This window comes from Rhizophagus irregularis, chromosome 18 (genome assembly GCF_026210795.1).
Source record: "Rhizophagus irregularis chromosome 18, complete sequence".
Taxonomy (NCBI): domain Eukaryota; kingdom Fungi; phylum Glomeromycota; class Glomeromycetes; order Glomerales; family Glomeraceae; genus Rhizophagus; species Rhizophagus irregularis.
Genome location: NC_089446.1, coordinates 3,960,764 through 3,982,870, shown reverse-complemented (window position 1 = coordinate 3,982,870; position 22,107 = coordinate 3,960,764). Strand labels below are relative to the sequence as shown.

At 27.4% G+C, this 22,107-nt stretch overlaps 6 protein-coding genes across 7 annotated transcripts; 3 read left to right on the top strand and 3 right to left on the bottom strand.

Annotated features, from left to right (window-relative positions):
* Positions 1-382: 382 nt before the first annotated feature.
* OCT59_010479 (uncharacterized protein) lies at positions 383-1,995 on the top strand (the record flags this gene model as incomplete). Of its 2 annotated transcripts, none has more annotated exons than XM_066133039.1 (1): positions 383-1,995. In XM_066133039.1, the coding sequence occupies one exon, from the start codon at positions 383-385 to the stop codon at positions 1,859-1,861; it is 1,479 nt and encodes a 492-aa protein (XP_066000625.1). In that variant the 3' UTR covers positions 1,862-1,995. The 2 variants fall into 2 exon arrangements, with proteins under 2 accessions (XP_066000625.1, XP_066000624.1); XM_066133038.1 differs by having other exon boundaries at positions 401-1,995.
* A 2,448-nt stretch (positions 1,996-4,443) lies between these two features.
* OCT59_010478 (uncharacterized protein) lies at positions 4,444-6,917 on the bottom strand (the record flags this gene model as incomplete). Its single annotated transcript, XM_066133037.1, has 5 exons — positions 4,444-4,490; positions 4,581-5,015; positions 5,421-5,535; positions 5,645-6,682; positions 6,870-6,917. The coding sequence occupies 5 exons, from the start codon at positions 6,915-6,917 to the stop codon at positions 4,444-4,446; spliced, it is 1,683 nt and encodes a 560-aa protein (XP_066000623.1).
* A 3,073-nt stretch (positions 6,918-9,990) lies between these two features.
* On the bottom strand, positions 9,991-11,425 carry OCT59_010477 (uncharacterized protein). The gene is made up of 5 exons (XM_025330317.2): positions 11,136-11,425; positions 10,765-11,062; positions 10,436-10,658; positions 10,279-10,354; positions 9,991-10,194 (listed from the first exon to the last, which is right to left on the bottom strand). Exons 1-5 carry the CDS (start codon positions 11,314-11,316, stop codon positions 10,040-10,042), a joined length of 933 nt encoding a protein of 310 aa, XP_025179766.1. The 5' UTR covers positions 11,317-11,425; the 3' UTR covers positions 9,991-10,039.
* A 2,238-nt stretch (positions 11,426-13,663) lies between these two features.
* On the top strand, positions 13,664-15,761 carry OCT59_010476 (uncharacterized protein; the record flags this gene model as incomplete). The annotated part of the gene is made up of 7 exons (XM_025325740.2): positions 13,664-13,831; positions 13,917-14,180; positions 14,253-14,388; positions 14,461-14,795; positions 14,866-15,085; positions 15,151-15,212; positions 15,301-15,761. The coding sequence occupies 7 exons, from the start codon at positions 13,664-13,666 to the stop codon at positions 15,625-15,627; spliced, it is 1,512 nt and encodes a 503-aa protein (XP_025179767.1). The 3' UTR covers positions 15,628-15,761.
* Positions 15,762-17,432: 1,671 nt separating this feature from the next.
* Positions 17,433-17,777, bottom strand: OCT59_010475 (uncharacterized protein; the record flags this gene model as incomplete). Its single annotated transcript, XM_066133035.1, has 1 exon — positions 17,433-17,777. The coding sequence occupies one exon, from the start codon at positions 17,775-17,777 to the stop codon at positions 17,433-17,435; it is 345 nt and encodes a 114-aa protein (XP_066000622.1).
* Positions 17,778-21,294: 3,517 nt separating this feature from the next.
* Positions 21,295-21,832, top strand: OCT59_010474 (uncharacterized protein; the record flags this gene model as incomplete). The annotated part of the gene is made up of 4 exons (XM_066133034.1): positions 21,295-21,356; positions 21,424-21,470; positions 21,550-21,649; positions 21,730-21,832. 4 exons carry the CDS (start codon positions 21,295-21,297, stop codon positions 21,830-21,832), a joined length of 312 nt encoding a protein of 103 aa, XP_066000621.1.
* Positions 21,833-22,107: the final 275 nt, after the last annotated feature.

Genomic DNA, 22,107 nt, shown 5'->3' with positions numbered 1-22,107 from the left:
TGCATATGCAATATTTAATCAAAATTTGTTTTATTAAAAAAATTAATACTAAAAGAGCAACATAAAAAAATAATAATGATTAGAATAGCATTATTATTTATTTAATATCATAAAACATTTTTTTTCGTAAGCCAAAATAAAACATAATTTAACCGAATATATATATGCTGTTTTATTACATTCCTGCAAAATGACAAGATCTTCGCAGAGTTTGACTCATGTATTAACCAAATATGTAAAACAACAACTGTTACACAGTTTCAAATATAAATTGAACAATAGTTAAAAAACACGTTGAATTTCATTTTATTTTTTATTTTTATTTTTTTTGAAAAAAAGCATGGTTTTATTTATTAATTAATCCTATTTAAATTTAAACAGTATGCCCTGTCAACTCCCTACTGATTGTCTTAATGAAATATTTGAATATTTAGATGAAGATAAAATTACATTACGTTCATGCTTATTAGTTAATCGTCTTTGGTGTGAAATTGCAGTTAGAATTTTATGGAGGAATGTTTGGAGTTTTCAATACAGTGTAAATTATAATCCATATCGAACGCATGTACCATTAGCAATTATTGGTACTTTAATTGCTTGCTTACCTGATGAATCAAAAAATCTTTTATATAAAAATGGAATTTTTATTGCAACTCCAACTTGGAAACCTTCATTATTTAATTATGCATCATTTTGTAAAGTTCTTTCAATTTATGAAATTGATAGAATGATTCAACATGTTCTTGAAAATCAACGATCCATTACTGCACGAAGTTTAAATTATAATAAATATTTATTATCACAAGAAATATTAAAAATGTTTATGAATGAAATTTCAACCTTAAAATCTTTGGATTATGATACTGGATATTCAAAAAAAGTTCAAAGTGTTATGTTTACTTATTTACCTGAAGCAAAAAATTGTTTAAAAGATTTATCAGAATTGAGATGTAGTTCAGATATTTATTCTGATTTTTTTTATCAATTATCACAAATATGTCATAATATACGAACTTTAACTATAGAATTTGGAGATATTATTTCAAATGGATTAACAGATTTAATTTCTTTACAAAATAATTTAAAAAGTGTAACATTAATATATTATTCTTATGAAAGTGAAAATGGTTCAGATATTATAACTTCTTTAACTAAATTTTCTTTAACATTAATTAAATTAAAAATAAAAGAATCTTATATTCCTTTATCATTTATATCTTTATACATAAATTTACAAGAACTTATTTTTTCATTGGAATTAAATGGATTTGATGATTTTAATCAATTACAATATATTACTTTTTCTCATTTAAAAATTTTAAAATTTTTATATGCAATTCCAAAAGTTGAAATGTTAATTAAATTTTTAGAAATTAATGGAAAAAATTTGAATGAATTATATATAGGGGAATATGATGCTTCATTAAATTTAGTTATTGCTAAATTTTGTCCAAATCTTAAAAGTTTATCTTCAATATTTTTAGAGGAAGAAATAGGAACATTGAAATTAATTTTAAATAATTGTCAATATTTAGAAACTATTAATATTTGGTGTGGTGATGGTTATTTAAATGAAAAAGAAATTTTGGAAATTTTTGCAAAACATTCTCCTAAAAATTTTTATGAATTAGAAATATTTTATGCTTATAAAGCAAGATCAAAAATATCTTTTGAAGATTTAGAAAAATTCTTTATAAATTGGAAGAATCGGTTATCACAAAAACCTCTCTCATTAATTGTAATTAAAAGTTATGATTGTATTAGTTTAGAATTAAAAGTTGAAAATATGAAAATAATTGAAAGATATATTAAAATGGGTGTTATTAAGAAATTTAAAACTAAAAAGTTTGAAGAAGATTAGATAGAAATTAAAGTAATTTAATTTCGATTTTATTTATTTAATTTATTTTGTATAATATTAATAATATTAATATTATTATTTATTATTTTATACATTTCCGTAAAATAAAGCATTAATTAACATTTGCATTTGTCTATTTGTGGTTATATACTATTTGTGGGTTATACAATTAATTATAATATTTATAATTTATCGAAGATAATAACCTTAAAGACAAAGGTAATGGGATTTTTCGCCGATATCCATCCAAAACCCATCTCGCTGAAGCCCATTCAGCCGAAGGAACGTTTCAACAAAATACCATTTCACCGAATTCCATTTCGCCGAACAATTATTTATTTCATTTGGTTATGTTATTTTTTTTATACTAAATACATGAAATCTTTTCTAGAATATTTTTTATTTTCATTGCGCGATGAATAAATATGTTAATCGCTACCATTTTCGACGAAATATCCATTCGGCGAGTGAAATGGAATTCGGTGAAATGGACGTTCGGTGTCGATTCGGTGAAATAGATTCGATAAATGCACTTTTGGTGACGATTTGGTGAAATGGATTCGATAAATGCACTTTTGGTGAAACTTTCTTTCGGCGAAACATCTCTTCGGCGAAATGTTTTGGCGAAATATACCGTAACCATCACAAAAGTTCACAGTATAACTTCAATATGCCACATGACTCAAAAGGGATTCATACAAAAAATTATTTATATCGTATGTGGAAAGTTTTGCAAAAATATAACAATTTAAAGTATTTTGAATGAGTAATTCAAAAATTTTACGTAGGGGATTACTTATACAGAGCACCAAAATAAATGAGAGTTAAATTAAAACGCGAATAAAACTACGTCTATGCGAAAAAAATCACGTGATATGCATAATTTTGATAATTTGTCGTGTATAATTTTTCAACGTTGATCGTATAAAGATAATTCTACAGTTGAATAATTTTACAAAAAATGAATGAGTCCATTCAAAAAATTAAAAATAAGTAGAGAATAATCTAAATGTATTAGAGAATGCAATACAAGAGGTCAAAGAGAAAGTACAAGAGCTCAATTGAAGTAAATTTTGCCAATTACGTGCAATTTTGGCATATGTACAATTTTGTAGCGATCAAATTAATCACGAATTTTTGTTTTATGTGAAATGCCGAATATCATGGGCCTGGTCTTCATTCTCGCGCAGTTAAGTTCATACGAATAAAAAAAATGGCATGTAAAATTATATTTTTAGTATACTATATTATAGTAACATTACAACATTTAGATTAAAATTTGTGGCTAACAGTCTTACAGATATATGTTTGCCAATTGTTAGGAAGCAAAGAAAGACATTCTTTTTTAACCCGTGAACGTCGGTTCATCATTCTCCATTGTAATGAGTTTACAAAGCTCCATAAATAATGAAATAACACCGCGAGGACAGATGATCTCAGATGGGATGGTCAATACATTACACATTTGAAATTTGGGAAGTAAAGACGTCGGACAGTGCAGATTTGTTATATAAAATAACTTCATTAATTTCGCTGTCCCTTGGAACACATTCTCTGAAAAACAATTCACCAGAAAAATTGTACCAATTAAAGGATATCGTCAATTATGGTTACTTTATAATTTTTCCAGATATGAATTGTAATTTGATAGATAATCTTTATACGCCTAAAATAAATAAAATCTTTAATTAGCAAAACATGAAGAAAAATGAGGTTTATAACTATTATGAATATTATTTAAGTCATAACACTATCTAATTTAATGTTATAAACAATGTTAAATACGTTAAGTTTATTATTTTTGTAAATTTAACAAATTATTATTCATTACTCCCGAATTTAATTTGTAATTATCCAGCGAAAATATTTTCTATGATTAAAATTATCACAACAAAACAACCATTCTAATAAATCAGTCAATTTGATTCATTAATAAATGACGAAACTTAAAATTAATCTTAATTCCACCCGAAATTAAGATGTAATTGCTTCAATACTAATTCAATATCATAAATCAATGATACAGAAATCTAACTTTCTCGCTACCAATCACAAACTTAAAATTTTTTTCCAGAAAAACCTTGATATACAGTAATCCGTTTTTTTTAAGAAATTTTCTTTTTATATAAGTAAAAAATTATTCATAATTTTATTCTAAAAAATATTGTCAAAATATTTCTCAAAATAAGTGGGGGTTTTTTTTTTTAAAAAAAAAATATGTAATAAAAAAGGTAGGTAATTTACATCGATGAAGTAAAGTGTTATTATACTGTACAAAACGTTCATTAAGTAATCGTTAAAAACATTCAAACGTGAAATATCCTCTCCATTACAAATTCCTCATCATTTCACAAATTGTCATTAATTGTCCCTCTTTATCAACAATAGTAATTAAGCCAAAAACAGAACAAAAAGAAAAAGAAAGAGAAAGAGAAAGAGAAAATAAAATAATAATAATAATAATAATAAAAAATAACAAAAAAATAAAATTATTATATCAACAAAGTCCATTCAATGATAAGTCTCATAAATTTATTGAAGGAATAATCCCACAAATAAATAATACGTAACTAGTCCAAAAATTAAAATTCAAATTCCATTTGTTTTTCATTCGGAAGAATTTTCTGACCTATCAATAAAATTAAATTAATACGTGTATTCAAAAAAAGAAAAAAGACCTTAAAATAATATATTTTTATGGAAAAGATACCTTACATACTTATTGTATCGTTCATTAATTGTTTATCGGGACTTTTACATTTTTGGATAGAATCTTCAACTAAAGTATTACTACCAACGCTTTCAGCGGAAGGTGACTGAGATAGTTCAGATTGAGCATGTTCGGAATCTGGTGGATCACAAGCTACTTCTTCCATGTCAGGAATACCCAAATCATGAAAATCAAAAACTTGGCTTGTATATTTAGCTTCGGGATGATCTTTAGTTGAGGTAGATGGATGAGGATGAGTTCTAACCCGCCATTGTTCAGCAAAAGCAAATTCTGTATTAACTTTATAAGGAAGTTTTGGTGTCTCTACAACTTTTTTTGCCCAATCGTATAAAGTCCTGTGTAATGATTCCGCACTTGGCCTTTTGGAAGGATCCGGATCCCAACATTGTTCCATTAATTTAATATAACTTTGCGGAGTTCCTTCTACGGGCTTAGGACGTGTTCCCATACTTATATCAAAAGCCAATTCGGAATCATGTGGTCTGTCATTAAAAGGTTTCACACAAGAAGATATTTCCCACATAACAAAAGCGAAACTATAAATGTCTGAAGCTTTACTAAATTTTTCCCCTTTAATAACTTCAGGAGCGAGGTAGGGTAAGACTCCATAAAATGTTCCATCCTCAACGATTGGATGACATAATCCAAGATCCCCCATAGCAGTATATATATCATTTGTAATCATTATATTTCCACAATGAAAATCACGATGTATTAAATTTGCTCCGTGAATGGTTTTCAATGCTTTGACAATATCACAAGCTAATGCTAATTTTAGTTTCCAACTCGTATTTTCTGTATTTTCTGATAAATATTTTCTTAAATTACCATGTTCCGCATATTCTTGAACAATTATATAATTCTTTGTGCTAGGGTCTTGTGAAATTCCATAACATTGTAACATACAGTTATCCCATGCAATTCGTTTATAATAAGCTGCAAACTAAAAAAGAAGTTTACTTTAAATAAAAAAGAATAAATAAAAAATTGAAAATGAATTTATTTTTTTTTTTAAAAAAAAAATGTCCTACTCGTTTATTTATATTACATACCTCATTAAGGAATTCTTGAGTTATATGTTCAGAGTCACGTAAAAATTTCAACATAACTTTCTTTCTAGAATCTCGTTTCCATTTTGTTTGAATTTTTTCATCTCGTAAACTTCTTGGGCCATCCAACCAAGTAGCTGTAGAAAGAGTACCATAACCTCCTTCACCAAAACTTTTAACATGACGAAATCTTTCAAACGGTATCCACTCAAGATAATTAAACGGACCAGCCGTAGTTAATTGAGTTTCTTGAATAAAAGTATCAATAATTTTATTCCCGCTTGTCCATTTCGGAAAACTAGATTTAAATCTCCGATTTTCACATACTTGACACCAAAAACTATCAGCATCACCACAAGTGCAAAGATTTTTTGGTTTAATAGAAGAAATAGAAGCTTTACGTTGTGATTCGTTATTAACTGGTTGTGATCTTTGTGGATTACCATATGATTGTGAACCACCACTACCACCATATGAATAAGCTTTTGGCTTTATGAGTGGTTTTCTTTCAACTGGTCTTGGTGATACAGTATTAGATCGAATTGATTTCTTTCCTGAAGAGTTTGGATCATTAACATCATCTTTATACTCAGGTTGTTGTATTTGACGTGATAAAATACGTATAGCATGTTCTTGTTGATCCAATTTTATTTTTTCTTCTAATGATTTTATAGCTTGTTCAATTGATTCATGATTTCCTAATGATTGCGTTGGAGATGTAATGATGCTAGCAGAATTTGGGTCAGATTCTTCTAAATTAGTTTGATCAGAATGAACGGGTGACGCTAAGGATTCAATAGATTCGGTTGCTGTTGTTGTTGTTGTGGTAGTAGTAGTGTCTTTATCATCAAATTGAGAGGAAGAAAACATAAATTCTGATTTTTCTAAATCTTTTTTTGGTGAAGTTCTTAATGTTAATGATTTACTTCTTGGATTATGTGTATAAGTACGCTTAGGTTTAGGTGAAGGAGGACTTGAAGACATTGGTGTATTTATTGCACTTTTAGACTTTAAAGATTTACTAGCTGTCACTTGCCCCTGCTATTTATAAATAAAAAGAAAAAGATAAACAAATTTTTTAATATCGGAATAAATAATAAACAATATAAATATTTGTCAATATATATCATTCTTAAAAAGATATTTGTCAATATATGTCAATATATATCATTCTTAAAAAAGATATTCGTCAATATATATCATTATTAAAAATATATAATATATATACCATAGTTTGCTTTCGTTTTGGAGTATTTATTGCTTCGTTAATTGTCATGACACGAAAATTCTTATTGGATAATTTTTTTGTTGATTCTTTTTCGTCGGAATTTTTTGTTACTTATTTCGTTAGTTTAGGTTTTTTTGACTTTTTCTTTTTTATATTTCTAAATATATATATACATATATATATGAGTGTGTTGTGTGTGTATATTATAATATTCTATTCTAAAAAAAAATTATTATTATTAACTAGGTTGAAAAAAAAAATTTTTTCGGGCAGAAAATTTTTTTTTTTAAAAAAAGAAAAAACTGAGATTTTGGGATTGACTAGCATATATATAGGCAAATAATATGATTTAAAGAATTTTTCAACCCCCCCTCCCCTTAATAGAAAATCACTAAACAAAAAAGATAAATCATCAGTTTTTTTTTTTTATGTTGAACAAAATAAATAATTCTGGTAAAAAAAAAAAAAATGAAAATGAAAAAACTATGAAAAAATAATTGTGACAGCCAATAATAAACATAAGTTTCACATATGTATTTATCAAAGAAAAATGCTGTGTAAATGTTTCTCTATAATAAAAAAAAAATTTTTTTTTTTTACGTTTTACAAACCAATCATTATTGAACTTTCAGGGGTTTTATAACAATAATTTTTTTTTCTTGTTTAAACACATGCATAAAATTCAATCACCTAGGGCATAAATGAGACTTCGTTTTCCGCACGGCCACAATGCTTGATCACAAACTTGTAAGAGATCACCATCACCCGTTCAAAAATTTATGTCACCTTATTGCCTTTTACTTTAAAAGAAAATAAAACACAATGAACCCTAAAAAGATAATCAATAACTTTTCGGTTTTTATACAAACATCAAAAGTATGACGTTGCACGAGCTTAACAAAGGATTTACACAATGAAATATATTATCTGTTATACTCAAAATAATTATAAAAATGTATAAAAACGTGAAAGATTTCATTTTAGTGAAGTGCTTTTCCCCGCCATTTTTAAAGTGTGGCGCAGTATTTACGGATGTTTACATCATATGAAACAGTTTATGATGTATTAAATAATAAATAGCGTCTGCATTTTGCGGCTTATCTAATCATCGCTTGTTTTAGTTTAAGGCTGAGATATTATTTCTATGAGCACGTTATTATACAGCTGTCTACTGACATGTCTGATATCGTATATACAGTATCTGCTTAATATTATCAGTCATTTATCCTGATTATCTTTCACTATTTTAATTTTTGTTTTATTCAAAAGATGATTTAAAAAAGTATTAAAAGAGATTTTTTTTTAAAAAAAAAAGAAATAAAAAATAAAAATTTAGTTTTTTCTTGTTATTTTCTCGTTTTTAGATCCATTTGAACGATTTAAAATGGAATCGAATTAATCTATCAAATGCACAACAGATAAGAATTATGCAGTTCAATATGAGATAAACCTTCTAAGTATAATTTTCTCACGCCACTATATAAAAGATCTACTTATTGGAATAAAGCTTGTTCGCCACGCAGATGCATCTTAATTATAACGAAATCTTCTAAAAAAACTTTATTTTAAATTTCATTTGAGTTAAAATATATATATATATATCACATCAAGTTTAAGGTTTTTTATTGTGAAATAAGTTTAACGGATGACAATCTTTAAAAAGTAAGATTGTTAAAATAATAAAATAAAAAAATTAAAAAGGGATCAAAGTGGAAAAGTTCATTAAGGATGAATGATTTTTACGATGCTGATCATATTAATATTATTGCTGTATATTATTATTCCCGTGATAAATTCTATCAACATATAGTAGTTTATTCTAAAGAAGGATATAATTACTCCTAATAAGTAATTACCCCATGTAGATTTTTTCGCTCCCCTGGTCAATATGTAAAATTATGCATGATAATGTAAACTCATCCAATAGACTTATTGTAAACTTTATATTGTCGGCAAATTTAATTATATGAAATTCCGATAAATCCGACTGGATAGTATATTTTTAGTATTAGAAAATTTTAAACTTATAATTTCAGGATTCAATTTTTTAATCTCGCAAATTTCCACATCACATTCGAAGAATCATGATTGTTAAAAATATTTTATTCAATTGATCTTAAATAATTATTAAGGATTCACTGAAAGACACGAAAGACATGTGTATTATTATAAAGAAATTATTAGAAACTTCAATCATAGTTCAAATGGAAGTAACCCCTATTTTACCTGTAAAGCAAGAATGAATCTCAAGAAAAAAATACGGGAAATCAATGGTTACACCAAACTCGTGATAACTAGTCTTCTTACACAATTCACAGGAGTATTGCTTTTATTGAGGAGTATTGCTTTTATGACTCTCCCTGTGAGAAATCTATAACGCTTTAAGATTCATGAATGAACGTTTTAGTGTAAAAGTAGATTATAAATTATAAATTATAAATTAGCATTATAATGGATACTACTACTTGTAATATTTTTTACCACTTAGAATCGGCTATGAAACATAAGAACTATGAGATTTCTATTTACTGGAATGTATATTTTATATATATAATTACTATAAAATTTGTTACTTGCCAAACGATTCGATGTGATAAGATTGAATAAAAACATTATCAAATGATCGTGATAATCTAGGGATGCTCGTGTAGCTAAATTTAAAATTTAAAATAGGCACTACATATGGGGATCTTACCGACGCCAACAAAAATACAATATGTAATCCATGTAACCACAACATCAGCCAGTTAAACCCTAACATATGTCAAACGTTTGATATTCCTATCCTGACGCTCACAAGCGTTGGCGTCTATTCTGTATCTACCGAAAAAAACAAGATTTTATAAATATTTTCTGACAAAGGAGATTTGGTAAGAGATTTTTTTTTTAAAAAAAAATAAATAAATGATTTTCGAGTTTTAATAATCTGTTATTAATACAAATAATAAATAAATTGAGCTCATCACTGAAATTTAAGTGAATGTCATACTACGCCTTAACTTATCAGGCTATCATCATGCACAGTGTTAAATTAATTTATGTTTCACCAATAAAAAATGTAGCGAACAACTTTCAAATTAATTAATCGTACATGTTAGAAATTTATATCAATAAAATGATACGAATAATTTTAAGATTTTTATTGAAAAAGAAAGTTTAAAGTAGGGAGTCTATTGTGTTGATACAGAAATTAATTGGTCGTCTGTTGGTAATAAAGTGCCATATGAAAGTATTATTGGATTGTCATTTGAGAAATTAGTGTAAAGATATTTTCGTTCATAAATAAAGTATGATATTCCATATCCAATTCCTCCAATATTTACAGCTAAAACAAAAAATTTCATAAAATTTGAGTATATGCAGTATAATTATAAATATGTATATAAAATAAGTTATATAAGGTACTTACCAATTATCAATAGAATGTTCAAAGATAAATCATTTATTCCAATTGATTTCATAATATTATAAAATAAGATCAAAGACTAAAAAATAAATAAATATATAATTAAAATAATTTAATATATTTCAATATTAAATGCTATGCGAATAATAAATTTACTCACCCATTGAAAAAGAAAAGGGATAATACAAAATATATAAGCCCTAATAACATTAGGATTCATATAATCGCAGGTTTTCAATCTTTTTATTAAAAGTTCTCGTGAAATAACTTTATGTAAATTTTTTTTTAATTCAGATAGATAAAAAATTGCGCTTATAATAACAATGAATATTATAATAGCATTGAAATGATATTCGAATATTACATGTTTGGGAGGTATATGACTATGATTTTAAAAGAAAGTTAGATCAATATATAGCATATATAACGCAGGAAAATTTATCAATCGTGAAAAAAAAAGAAAATTCAAAAAAAAAAAATGATACGTACTTTAATTCCAATGGTTCATAACGATTTATTCTAAAGATGGAAGCAATCCAAGATAATAAAAACATTTCTTGCCACATATAATTATCATATCTTTCAGTTTTATCATTATTATTATCAATTTTATTTTTCATTTTCGATAAAGTTGTTAATTCTAAGAATCCAATTAATAACAGATTTGCAGTTAAGAATGTTGGATAAAATTTCTCAAAGATTCTGCCAAATATTCCAGTTCGATAATTTTGAAAATTTGAATTATTTATAAAAAAATTTATAATTTGTATTATAGAATAAATCAAACCTAAAAATTAAAAAAAATGATAACATATTAAAACTTAGTCTCAGTAAAATAAATCACGTGCAGGGTAACTTACATGTAATTGCAAAGCAAGTTGGATATTTGATTTCAACACCTTTTAATCGACGTATAAAATATAATCGACTTAGAACATACGAACAACTTATAATGTTAATGGAAGTGAGAATCAAAGAGATTGTCGATTCTGCAGTAAACCTGTTACTGTTCTCAATAATTATAACAGTTTGAGATTGCATCTTTTAGTTTTTTTAAAAAAATAATATTTATAATGAAAAAATTATTAACGCTTTACGACCAGATTGTATAGTTTAAAAGATAATATTTATTAAGGAAGGAATTTATTACAAACGACCAGATTGTAAATGAGTGAAATTTATATCAGTTCTCAGAGAGACAATATTCAAATTTGATCTTAAAAGTAATTGTATCTATGTAGTTATTGTTGTATATATATGTAAAAACAAATAACCCGTAAAGTTTGAAATTGACTTAATGTTCTAACCTAATAAATAAAAAAAGAACACAGTAGAAGTCCATTTAGAAGTTATATTTTTAACAATAAATTTAAAAATCACATCCGCATGCAATGCGAAAAGAATTAACCGTAATGATTTCGTATTTAGTAATCAAAATAAAGTACAAAAAAAAAAAACTCTTAAACAAAATTAACTTTATTCTTGTCTCCCGAGCGTTTTCAAATTAATTACACGTGACACGACATATTATTTATTAACCCAAAGGGTTTATGAGGATGACAGCTTCGGGCGTTCGGATTTTGTCCTGCATAAGGTTTCACCTCGTATCACGTGTATGTAATAATTTATGCATATCTGATATTAAATAAAATTTTACTAGTACCCCGAAAAATCTTTTAATATTTTCTTGTAAATAAATACGTAATTATAACGATCTGCAAACTTATACATTAGTACCATAAACAAACTTTCTAGAAACAAACCTAGCCGTACCAATTAAAAAAAAAGAGAGAGAATCTGAATTTGTTAAACGTAGAATTAATTGGACCGGTTTAATTTGAAGAAATTCTATGAATCAACTTGTTAATTATATAACACGAAATCAAAATATGTTGAAATCATTTGCTTATTCGGTTTCTAACCGATATTATTGAGCGAACCGATCAGATTTAGTCTGAAATGATTGGTTTCAGTGATGCATTTTGACAATTCTTAGATAAAAACTTGTACTTGTTGAAGGAGAAATCAATGAGCAATGTGTTTCTTACACTAAATATGATATGGTCCACTAAGGTTTTCAATTAAATCTTCGACGATTATTGATGGGCAGCCGGTTAAATATCAGTTGACAGATGGACCTAAAAAATACTTTGTTCGTGAGTAGTTACTAATAATCCCTCCAGATTCTATGCTACCTAGTTCGTATAGTTTTGACATTGAAAAGATTTAATTGAAGGATAAATTAGAATCAAAATAGTTAAGTTGTTTAGATAATCCACGCACGAACAAGACATCAACTATTATATTTCTTAAAATTTTACCTTTCGTAAATTACTTTCTAACGTTAAAAATGTTAATTTATCTCTCTTAAGCATTTATTCATCCTCTATTGACTCAAGAATATTGGATGTCTCACAGAAGGGAACCATTCAAAGTCCCGACGATCAATAACACAACCCGACTTTGACAATACCATAATAATTATTCCCGATACTCATTGTCCCAACGTTATTTCGCAAAAATGTTTCATTTTCTTTTTTCTTTTTTTCTTTTTTTCTTTTGTTCTTATTACACAATTATATGACATAATGACATATAATATGGCCATACATTGTTTACGATTATTATGTGCCACCTTCATTTATTATTTGTTTACATCTGCCGTAGCACCTTGTTTTATTTATTCTGTTTTTTATTCCTCAATTCCTTAATTATTTTCTTAGATTTAAAGTTCTAGTTCAACATTTTAGCATAATTATTTTCTTAGATTTTAAAGTTCTAGTTCAACATTTTAGTAAACGGTAAGTTTTATGTTTCAGTCATTTTTATTGACCAATCTTTTTTTTCATTTTTTCGGGGTTTCACCTTTTTGAACGGGTCAGGTTTGATACTTTGGTAATCGTGTATTTTGTCGCTAGTATTAATAAATTAAATAAAATTTTATTTTCAGTTATTCTTTTGAAAAAATTAGCCAATCAAAAATTCTGTAAAATCACATGATTGATGTAACGGTAATATTTTCAGATAATGTGTCGGAGTGTCGGATTATGATTTGAATGTCAGGTTTATCATTTATGTTGTAACAGGATTTGAAATGGACTAAATAGTCATAAAATCTCGCATACTCCTAAGATTTCTTTTCAATGGAAGTTGATTGAAATGCGATGAGCTTGTGTCAGTGCATCACGTTGATTTTGTTTATGATTAACTGCGCGTTCGTGTTACGAGGATTTAACTTCGTAAATTCTTGTAAACATTTATGTTAAATAAACAAAGAAAAAAATTTTTTCATTGATACAATGATTTACGTTAGTCCAATTTTGGTTATTTTTATAATAATCGACCATAATCGACCCTTTCAATTTTTTCCCACTCTCGTTAAAAAAAAATGATTGATTCGAGTTTCTTAGTTAGTGGCTTTTTATTTGGAGTTCTAGGATGGTTTACTTATAAAGTATATATTTGGCCGTATTATATTTCTCCTTTAAGAAAAATTCCTGGTCCACCATCCGAAAGTTTCATTTTTGGAAATTTTATTAAATTATTCGCAGAAGAGGTTAATATTTAACTTTTTTAAAACGTATTTCTTAATGAAAAATAATTATCATTTATTATTATTATTTTTTTTTTTTGTTCGATAGTCTGGTGAACCACAAATCCGATGGGTGAAAAAGTATGGAAGTATATTAAAATATTATGGGGTATTAAATAAACCCATTATTCTAGTAACAGATACTAAAGCTATACAAGATATTGCTTTAAATCAAACCTATGACTATCCTAAACCTTCTTTATTGGATGCTCTCATGAGAATCCTTGGCAAAGGAATTGGATTTTCAGAAGGAGAAACTCATAAGAGACAAAGAAAAATGATGACTCCAGCGTTCTCCCATAATAATATTAAAGTATTTTATCCTAAATATAATAATTATTATAAAATAAATGATTAAAAATTGATTTATACATATATATTTTAGGAAATGGTACCAACTTTTATTCGCGTAGCTTCAACGTTAAAAGATTTAATTGAAGATAAAGTAAATAAAGGAGAATCAAGAATTATTATTTCACCTTATTTGTCAAAAGCAACTCTAGATATTATTGGCTTAGTTGGTAATAATAAAAAAAAAACTGTTAATTTTTCATATTACGTGTTTATAATCTTAGAATTTTTTTCTTCTTTAGGTTTTAATTATGAATTTAACTCTCTAACGTCTAAGAATGAATTAGCTGAAGCTTATGATACTATTTGGAATTTCAATTCAACACCTTTAGCCATTACCATTACTCTCTTATCAACCGTTATTCCATTTATTAGACAAATTCCAATATCTACTAATATAAGATTTAATAATGCTATTAAAGTTGTTGAACGCATATCAATGAAATTGTATGAAGAGAGACGTCAAGAAGTTAAAGATAATAAATTGGTTGGAAAAGATCTACTCTCTTTATTAATCATGATCAATCAAGATTTACCAATTGAAGATAAAATGACTGATGAAGAATTAAAATTTCAGGTAATAAACATATAAATTCTTTTCTAGTAATATAATTAATTCATTTTTTTATGCATATTTTTTTTTTTAGATTATGACATTTTTAGCGGCAGGACATGAAACTACAAGTGTTGCAATTAGTTGGGCTTTATACTTACTTGCACAACATCCCGACGAACAAAATTTATTACGTGAAGAATTAGTTAAAGCTTTTCCTGATAAATTAAATTTTAATCCTACATTTGATGTAATTAATTCTTTGGAATATTTAAATAGTATAGCTAAAGAAACTTTAAGATTGATTCCGCCAGGTATGTTTACTTGAGAATTTTTTCAAAATAATAATTTTATTAATGTAAATCTTTTATTATTTTAGCTACAAATATTTTCAGAACTAATTTAAAAGATACGGAGTTTGGTGATTATTTCATTCCGAAGGTATGTTTACATAATTTGAAAAAAAAAAGATAATAAATTACTGTTTACCGAGATTTAATAATAAAAAAATTTTTTTTTTTCCTATTAGGGTACAATAGTCGTAATTCCAATTGTGGCACTTAATAGATTACCATCAATTTGGGGACCAACGGCCGATGATTTTGATCCAAAAAGATGGTTAAATTCTTCCTTAATTAAAAATGTAACAAATTTTAACTATTTACCTTTTCATACTGGACCAAGATCTTGTATAGGCAATAAATTGGCTATGACTGAATTTAAAATATTGCTGAGTATGTTAATTAGGAATTTCGTCTTTCAGCCAGTTGAAGGATTGCATATAAAGAGAAAAAATGATATAGTTAATAAACCTCATCCCCATCTGGAATTAGTTATTTCTAAAGTTGAAGCTTAATAATGCTCAACATTTATTATTTATTGTTTTAATATTGTAATTTTAAAATTTTAAAAATTTTAAATTCTTTTTATTCGAAATCCCATAATTCTTTTAAAGAATGCCAGGAAATAAAATTTTTACGTTAATAAAATAATTCATATTGTTCTTTTTATCATAATTTTAAAACTTAGAACAGAAATCGACTTTATTGTTCGGACAATTGTTTTATAATATAGACAAGACTCTTAAAGTAATATCCTCTGGATATACAAATACTACAAAAGTATTGTTTATCATCCAATTATTCTATTAGCTAGATAGGCACGTCCTGCTTATCAGACCACTCAGATGATAATGAAAAAGAAATTTAATCTATTAAAGAGTTCGTATTTTTTTCACTAAAAGTGTCATACGTAAATACTGTCAGGTGTGGAATTGTATATTCGTTATATTCGTTACAAGATGTATTGTCAATAAGATATTGCATGATAAGTTTCTTGTGAACCTGTGAACCATTACTAAAATTTTGTAAAGTATGATTAAATGATTCAAAAGTACTATCGATGTTAATACGTAAAGGAACTGTACGGTAAATTGTTGAATTTCATTATTATTTCGATCAAAATAAAAGTTTACTTGTAATTTTGTAATTTGAATCGAATGTTTTGCTTCTAAATAATTAATTTCTTTAATTATCCGTTACTGATTCACCTCTAATTAATTTAGTTTTTTAAATCTTTGAATCTTGACCGAAACTTAAATTATTAATATTATTAACAAAACAAAATATTTCATATTGTAAATTATCTATTTCGTTTATAAAATAGGTTGCCGATTAACCGACGAATCTGATTCAACTTCTAAGATTGGTACAACTCTTTTATTGTTGGTGAAGAAGCTCCGTTAAAATATCAATTGATAATTCCTGATATGATGTCATTTCCATACTTATACGCCGGTAACAATGGACTACCGTCATAAAAGGAATATTGTATACTGAAATAGCATTGTGAAATAGAGGCAATCCCATAATAAGTGTACAATTACTTGGATATCGATCTACGGTAAAACAATATTTATAAATGGTATTATATTTGTTATATAACAAGGTGAGTGGTACAGATGACTACATAAATATAAATATTGGTACTTTTTACAGATAAACTGTGAACCGAGTTTACAGTATCACGTGATCTTGAACTGATTTTATAGTTTCGTTCCTCTATTCAGGGTGGCCATCACAATAGTAGTATATCGTATTCTTCATGTTTTTGTTTTTGTTCGAAGATTCAAACCTGTACAAATAATTTCATACGTTAATGTTAGTACAATATCCATGATGACGAAAATGGATTCGAACGATTTATATATGGATCTTGATCTTAGAAATAAATATTTTATTCTTATGATATATTCAGACAAGGGAAATTATATTATTATATTCGGCATAATATTATCAATCGGGAAAAACTTACCCCATCATAATTACCATTTCTACATCCTATATTATAATATGTAGCAAAACAATTGTTTGTATACTCCAGACCTGAACGATACTTAATCACGAGGAACATATATTTGCAATATATTGTTTCTGAAAATTGTATTGCTAGCGATAAAGGAAATTTTTTGATGATTAACTTTACACTTGCATGAGTTCGTCAAAAAGAGGTTAAATTACATTTGCCTGGCGTTATATGCTTTATCGACTAGTGATTTACTTAAGACCTGTCTTTCTAGGTTTGGTCAAGCGAATAAAACATTATAAATAGGAAAGTTTTGGTCGTAAGGTGAGTTAGCATTAACGTTGCCCACACTATATTTTAGGGAACGTAAAAATGAGCAATACTTACTATCAATTCCAAGACTCCTTCCACCAATGATACGTGCCCAATACTAACGATTATAATACGTCTAACTGATCTAAGACTATTAATTCCAATATCCCTAAGATTGATGTTTAAGACTGACATTTCAAACGCGCCTAAGATTAACATTTCCAAAACCGCTGATGATTTTGATGAATTAGATGACTTATCAACACCTGATCCTAATTCGTCAATTCTACGTATTAGTGATGTAAACTTTTGGGCTACATATTCCAGGTATGAAAGAAAACGGTAAAGTAAGTAATTAAACTTGTTTGCTTTGATGTACTGTATATGCATTAAATCAGCAGATATAAGCCCACCCTAGAGATAACAGCTATTACATTTAGAGAGGCGATTACTGGACACCGCTTTTGAGAGAAAAAAATTAGAATGGGACGAGGAACATGATGAAAATACCTATATGAATCTGATCAATAGCAAAATATGTTAGATCATTTGTGAAACACTCTTCTCATAAGTCGGAAAAATTTTTTTTTGAAAAAATATTACCTGATTAGCATTACAATGATTACGTAAGTATTTAAATTTTTAAGTTTACTTAATAAGAACAAATTCTCGAAGGTGCTCTGGAATAACTACATCAGCCGTAGGCTTCAAGAGATAAAATTGAAAAAAAAAAAATATTTTTTATTTTTTTTCTGACTTTGAGCAGGCAGGCCTTAAAAAATGTTGCTGAGACAACAATATATAAATAAAAACATATATAAAGCTTGTGAATCTTCATTCGCATTGTTCATGAACGATAGTAAGACAACACACATAAATTCCACAAAAATGATTCAGTTCGCACTTATTTTATTTATATACTAAGTATACTAAGGTTAACAAATATTAGCATAAGCTTGACTTTCAAAATATACAAAAAAAAATATTTTAAGCACTCCCTCTACTAAATATTATAAATTCCTAATAATTGAAAAGGTAATCCGCAACCAATTTGTACTGAATTAGATCCAGTTAATCTATTGAAAAGAACAATTGCACCATTTTTATCTCCTGACATATAGGCTGTGTTGTCAGTTAACTGAACATATCATTACTAGCCATTTAAGATAGAAAAGTAAATATATCAACCAAAAACCACGTCTTCGTTCAAAAACATCAAACATATTGGCCCTGCGAAATTCCACGACATATACTCATCCAACTTGCCGTCATTACTATACCTTTCAAATAATCATACAATAGCATCGTCCAGTGGTTGCATACTATTGAATGCAATAACCGAATTTGATTGTGGCGGGTGTACCTTCGGAAATGTGATAGGAATATAGTTGGGAGTTCTTCTAATTAAAATAGACTAGACTCGTGCTTAAAATAAAACAATTAGTTAAATATAAATGTGATAAATTAAATAAAAAAAATCAATTAAATAATAAATAGTTACGTTCAGCCAGCCCGAACTCATCTGACAATTCTTCATGAATACGTTCATCATGAAGAGTTGGTGTATGTGTAGGAAATCTTTCTGGGGATTCTTTCCAATAGTCTTTTTAAATTTTCATACCCCGATTTAAGTGAGTTCTCAGGTTGAAATTTTGATGTATAATATGTAATAGTGGATATCAAAGCTGATCCATGAAATAACTACAGAAACTAACGTCCCGTACACTTTTTTAGCTTATCCATCACCCAAAAAAATATCAATAAGGAAAATCACAGACGAATATTAGGAAATGTGGTATAAATATGGCATTATGTATGAAAATATATGTATATATAAAAATATAAAAATGAATGTAAAAAAATAAAAAAAATAAATATATTAAACTAAAAATATATAAAAATAAAAAAATTATTAAAAAAACTTGAATTTAATGTCGACGATGTTGACGAATCTGAGATATTTTGGCTGACAAGACTTGATCATTAATAATAGTTATAAAAATTTCATCATTTAGAATTATATTATGCCATAAAGTAAGTTATTTTTTTGTTTCTTCAGAAAACTCTGATGGAAAATCTTTTTTATAGTTTTCCCTATAAGAAATATTTGTGAGCATCGGCTTTTTTATTGATTTGAAAAAGAATGAAAAGAATACGATTATACATTATCCATTTATATTCGAAATACGTTAGTATTACTAAGGAGTATGGTTAGCCAAATTGGACTAAGTAAAATTCCCAAAAGAAATAAACGCCAATAATAAAATAACCAAAAGGGGCAAACCAACAAAGAAATATATAGTAGCCAATTTTGTAAGTATGACCAAATAGACCGATATCGAAAGCGGATCTAATGATGAAACATAATAATTTCGGTTGCAATAATAACATTAGCTTACTATTGTTCCACAATTACTAGTTCCTTAAATAAATTTGATGAATGAAAAAATCTGTAGCGGATATAAATTTATTTAAGTCTTTCCTTATTTTCGCAATAATAAATGAAAATTATGAATGAAACTTGAAAAGACTAAAAGGAGGAGAGATTGTTGTTTCCATCAAAAATATTATTAAAATTCATAGTGGCCTCGTGGGGTGCTCTCCATCTCCGAACTTAGCATACGATAGTGAACGAAATCATCTGGAATGTAGACAGTCAATGCAACTTTTATAATCATCCTGTAATAGTGATCTCTTCGTCGCATTTTTTATAATACAAATTCAAGAGTACGTCTAGTGATGCCGAAACCAAATGTTAAAATTGTTTTAACATTTATTATTTTAGTTTTAACTAACTGTTACAATTGTTAAAAGCTACAATAAAGTATAAATGACCTATGTTTAACTAAAGTTACAATAAATTTTAAATATACTAATTAATAATCTTTGGACTATATTATTAATACGTTTGTAAAAATTAAAATCGAATAATCATATAGATGAGAAATTAAACATAAAATTTATTCTTAATTTTATAATTATATTAATAAAATGAAACAAATCGTAACTATTTATTGCTAACTTGGCCAAGTTATTTTAAAAAACTTGTAGTCACCTGATCACCAACGTTGAGGTGCAGCAACATTGATCAGGGGGAAGGGGAGAGAGCGAGGGAATAAGGGAAAGGGAAAGGGGAAAAGGGAAGCGAGAAAAGGAGATCAGAAAAGGAAAGGAAGGAAAAGAGAAAGGGGAAAGTGAAAGAGAATAAGGGAAAGGAAAAGAAGGGGAAAGTGAAAGAGAATAAGGGAAAGGAAAGGAAGGGGAAAGTGAAAGAGTGAGGGGAAAGAGAGAGGAAATAGTGGTATAGAAATGGAACAGAATATTGTCTTACCTGCAACAGTTCAGGCAATAAATTTAAATTCGCAATTGTGGTATAGCAACTACGCTGCCGATCATGATGAGTCAGATCAAATCTGTGCGACAATCGGTTTTCATATACTGTATATACAGTATATCCTGCAAAAAAAATATCAATTTCTTTTTCGAACCACTTGTGAAACTAATTTTTTCAACCGATAGAATTCTTAATATTGTCCACAGTCTTACTAAAGAAACTAATGCATTAAATGAAATGAACTGGTTCGTTTGTTTGAATATCTCACCAACAAGGAAAAATTTCTTATGTCCTACCCAAAATAATGCTAAGCTTTTATACTTAAGGGCAATATCGAAGAAGGCTGTCATATTTGTCAATAATGCTGAATACTTACTTAATCTTGTGCTTTTCTTTTCTGCTTCTTATCGTCAAACCCACCCAAAAATCACATTCACGTTATCGTAGATAGATTCATGTTATCGTAGAGCAACCTGGTGCTACTGGTAAGTGAGTCGTAATAGATTTAGTTAATGTGTCTTAATTTTCATTAGCCGCTGTCTCATTGTCATCGGCATTGTAATATATTTATTAATGCCAAATCTTAATTTACATATTACTATCTTAGCACTTGGAAAGGAAGGCTGCAGAAGATTGTAAGAACGTGTAATATAAAACTTTATTATTCATTTCTCCAGTACTCACCCTTGTAATATTTGATAGCCAATATAATACCATATTCCGTTGTCAGAAGATAGAGAGTCAATGGAGTGATTGCTCCAGAACAAAGAACTAATGTCTATTATGCAGGAAACTAACGCGAATTTTGTGGAGAGAATCTCTTGAAAGATGAACACGTAGCTCTACATGGTCCACGTGCATCTGAAAAGACTACCAGAGTATATCGAACCATGCAGCAGTTGAAAGAACATAATTGTCATTGCTTCTAGTAAATATTTTTTTCTCTCGAGAAATCACGATCTGCAGAATCATATGCTAACCGTTTGTTTTCTTCCATTCTTTCTATAGCATCACGTTGCAAAATGTCGATATTCTCACTGACACGGATCGTTTCTGGATTGCTATAGGAAGAAGTTTTCAAATAAGCAATGACATTTTCTTTAACTGTTAATACTGCAAGAGAGTTTTCCAACTTTTATTTATATGACTGATATGAATAATATATTTACTTATGACAACCTATATATAAAATGATTTTAGTAGAGTACAATTACTCAGATCTTAGTGATTTAACAAAGTTAAAACTATTTCAATTATAATTCTGTTTCAAGGTGAAGGTAAACAATACGATGAGCATCCTTTCAGCCTTTAAGTCAATTTTAACAAGTCGAAATTATTTTGATGAAAATCAATAATAATTGAGTATTGATTTTATTTTTAATATAA

Coding starts and splice junctions, on each gene's coding strand:
- OCT59_010477 (XM_025330317.2), bottom strand. CDS start 11,316: ATGCAATCTCAAACTGTTATAATTATTGAGAACAGTAACAGGTTTACT. Junction 10,659..10,764: donor TATGAACCATTGGAATTAAA/GTACGTATCATT, acceptor TTAAAATCATAG/TCATATACCTCCCAAACATG. Junction 10,195..10,278: donor GAACATTCTATTGATAATTG/GTAAGTACCTTA, acceptor TTTTTGTTTTAG/CTGTAAATATTGGAGGAATT.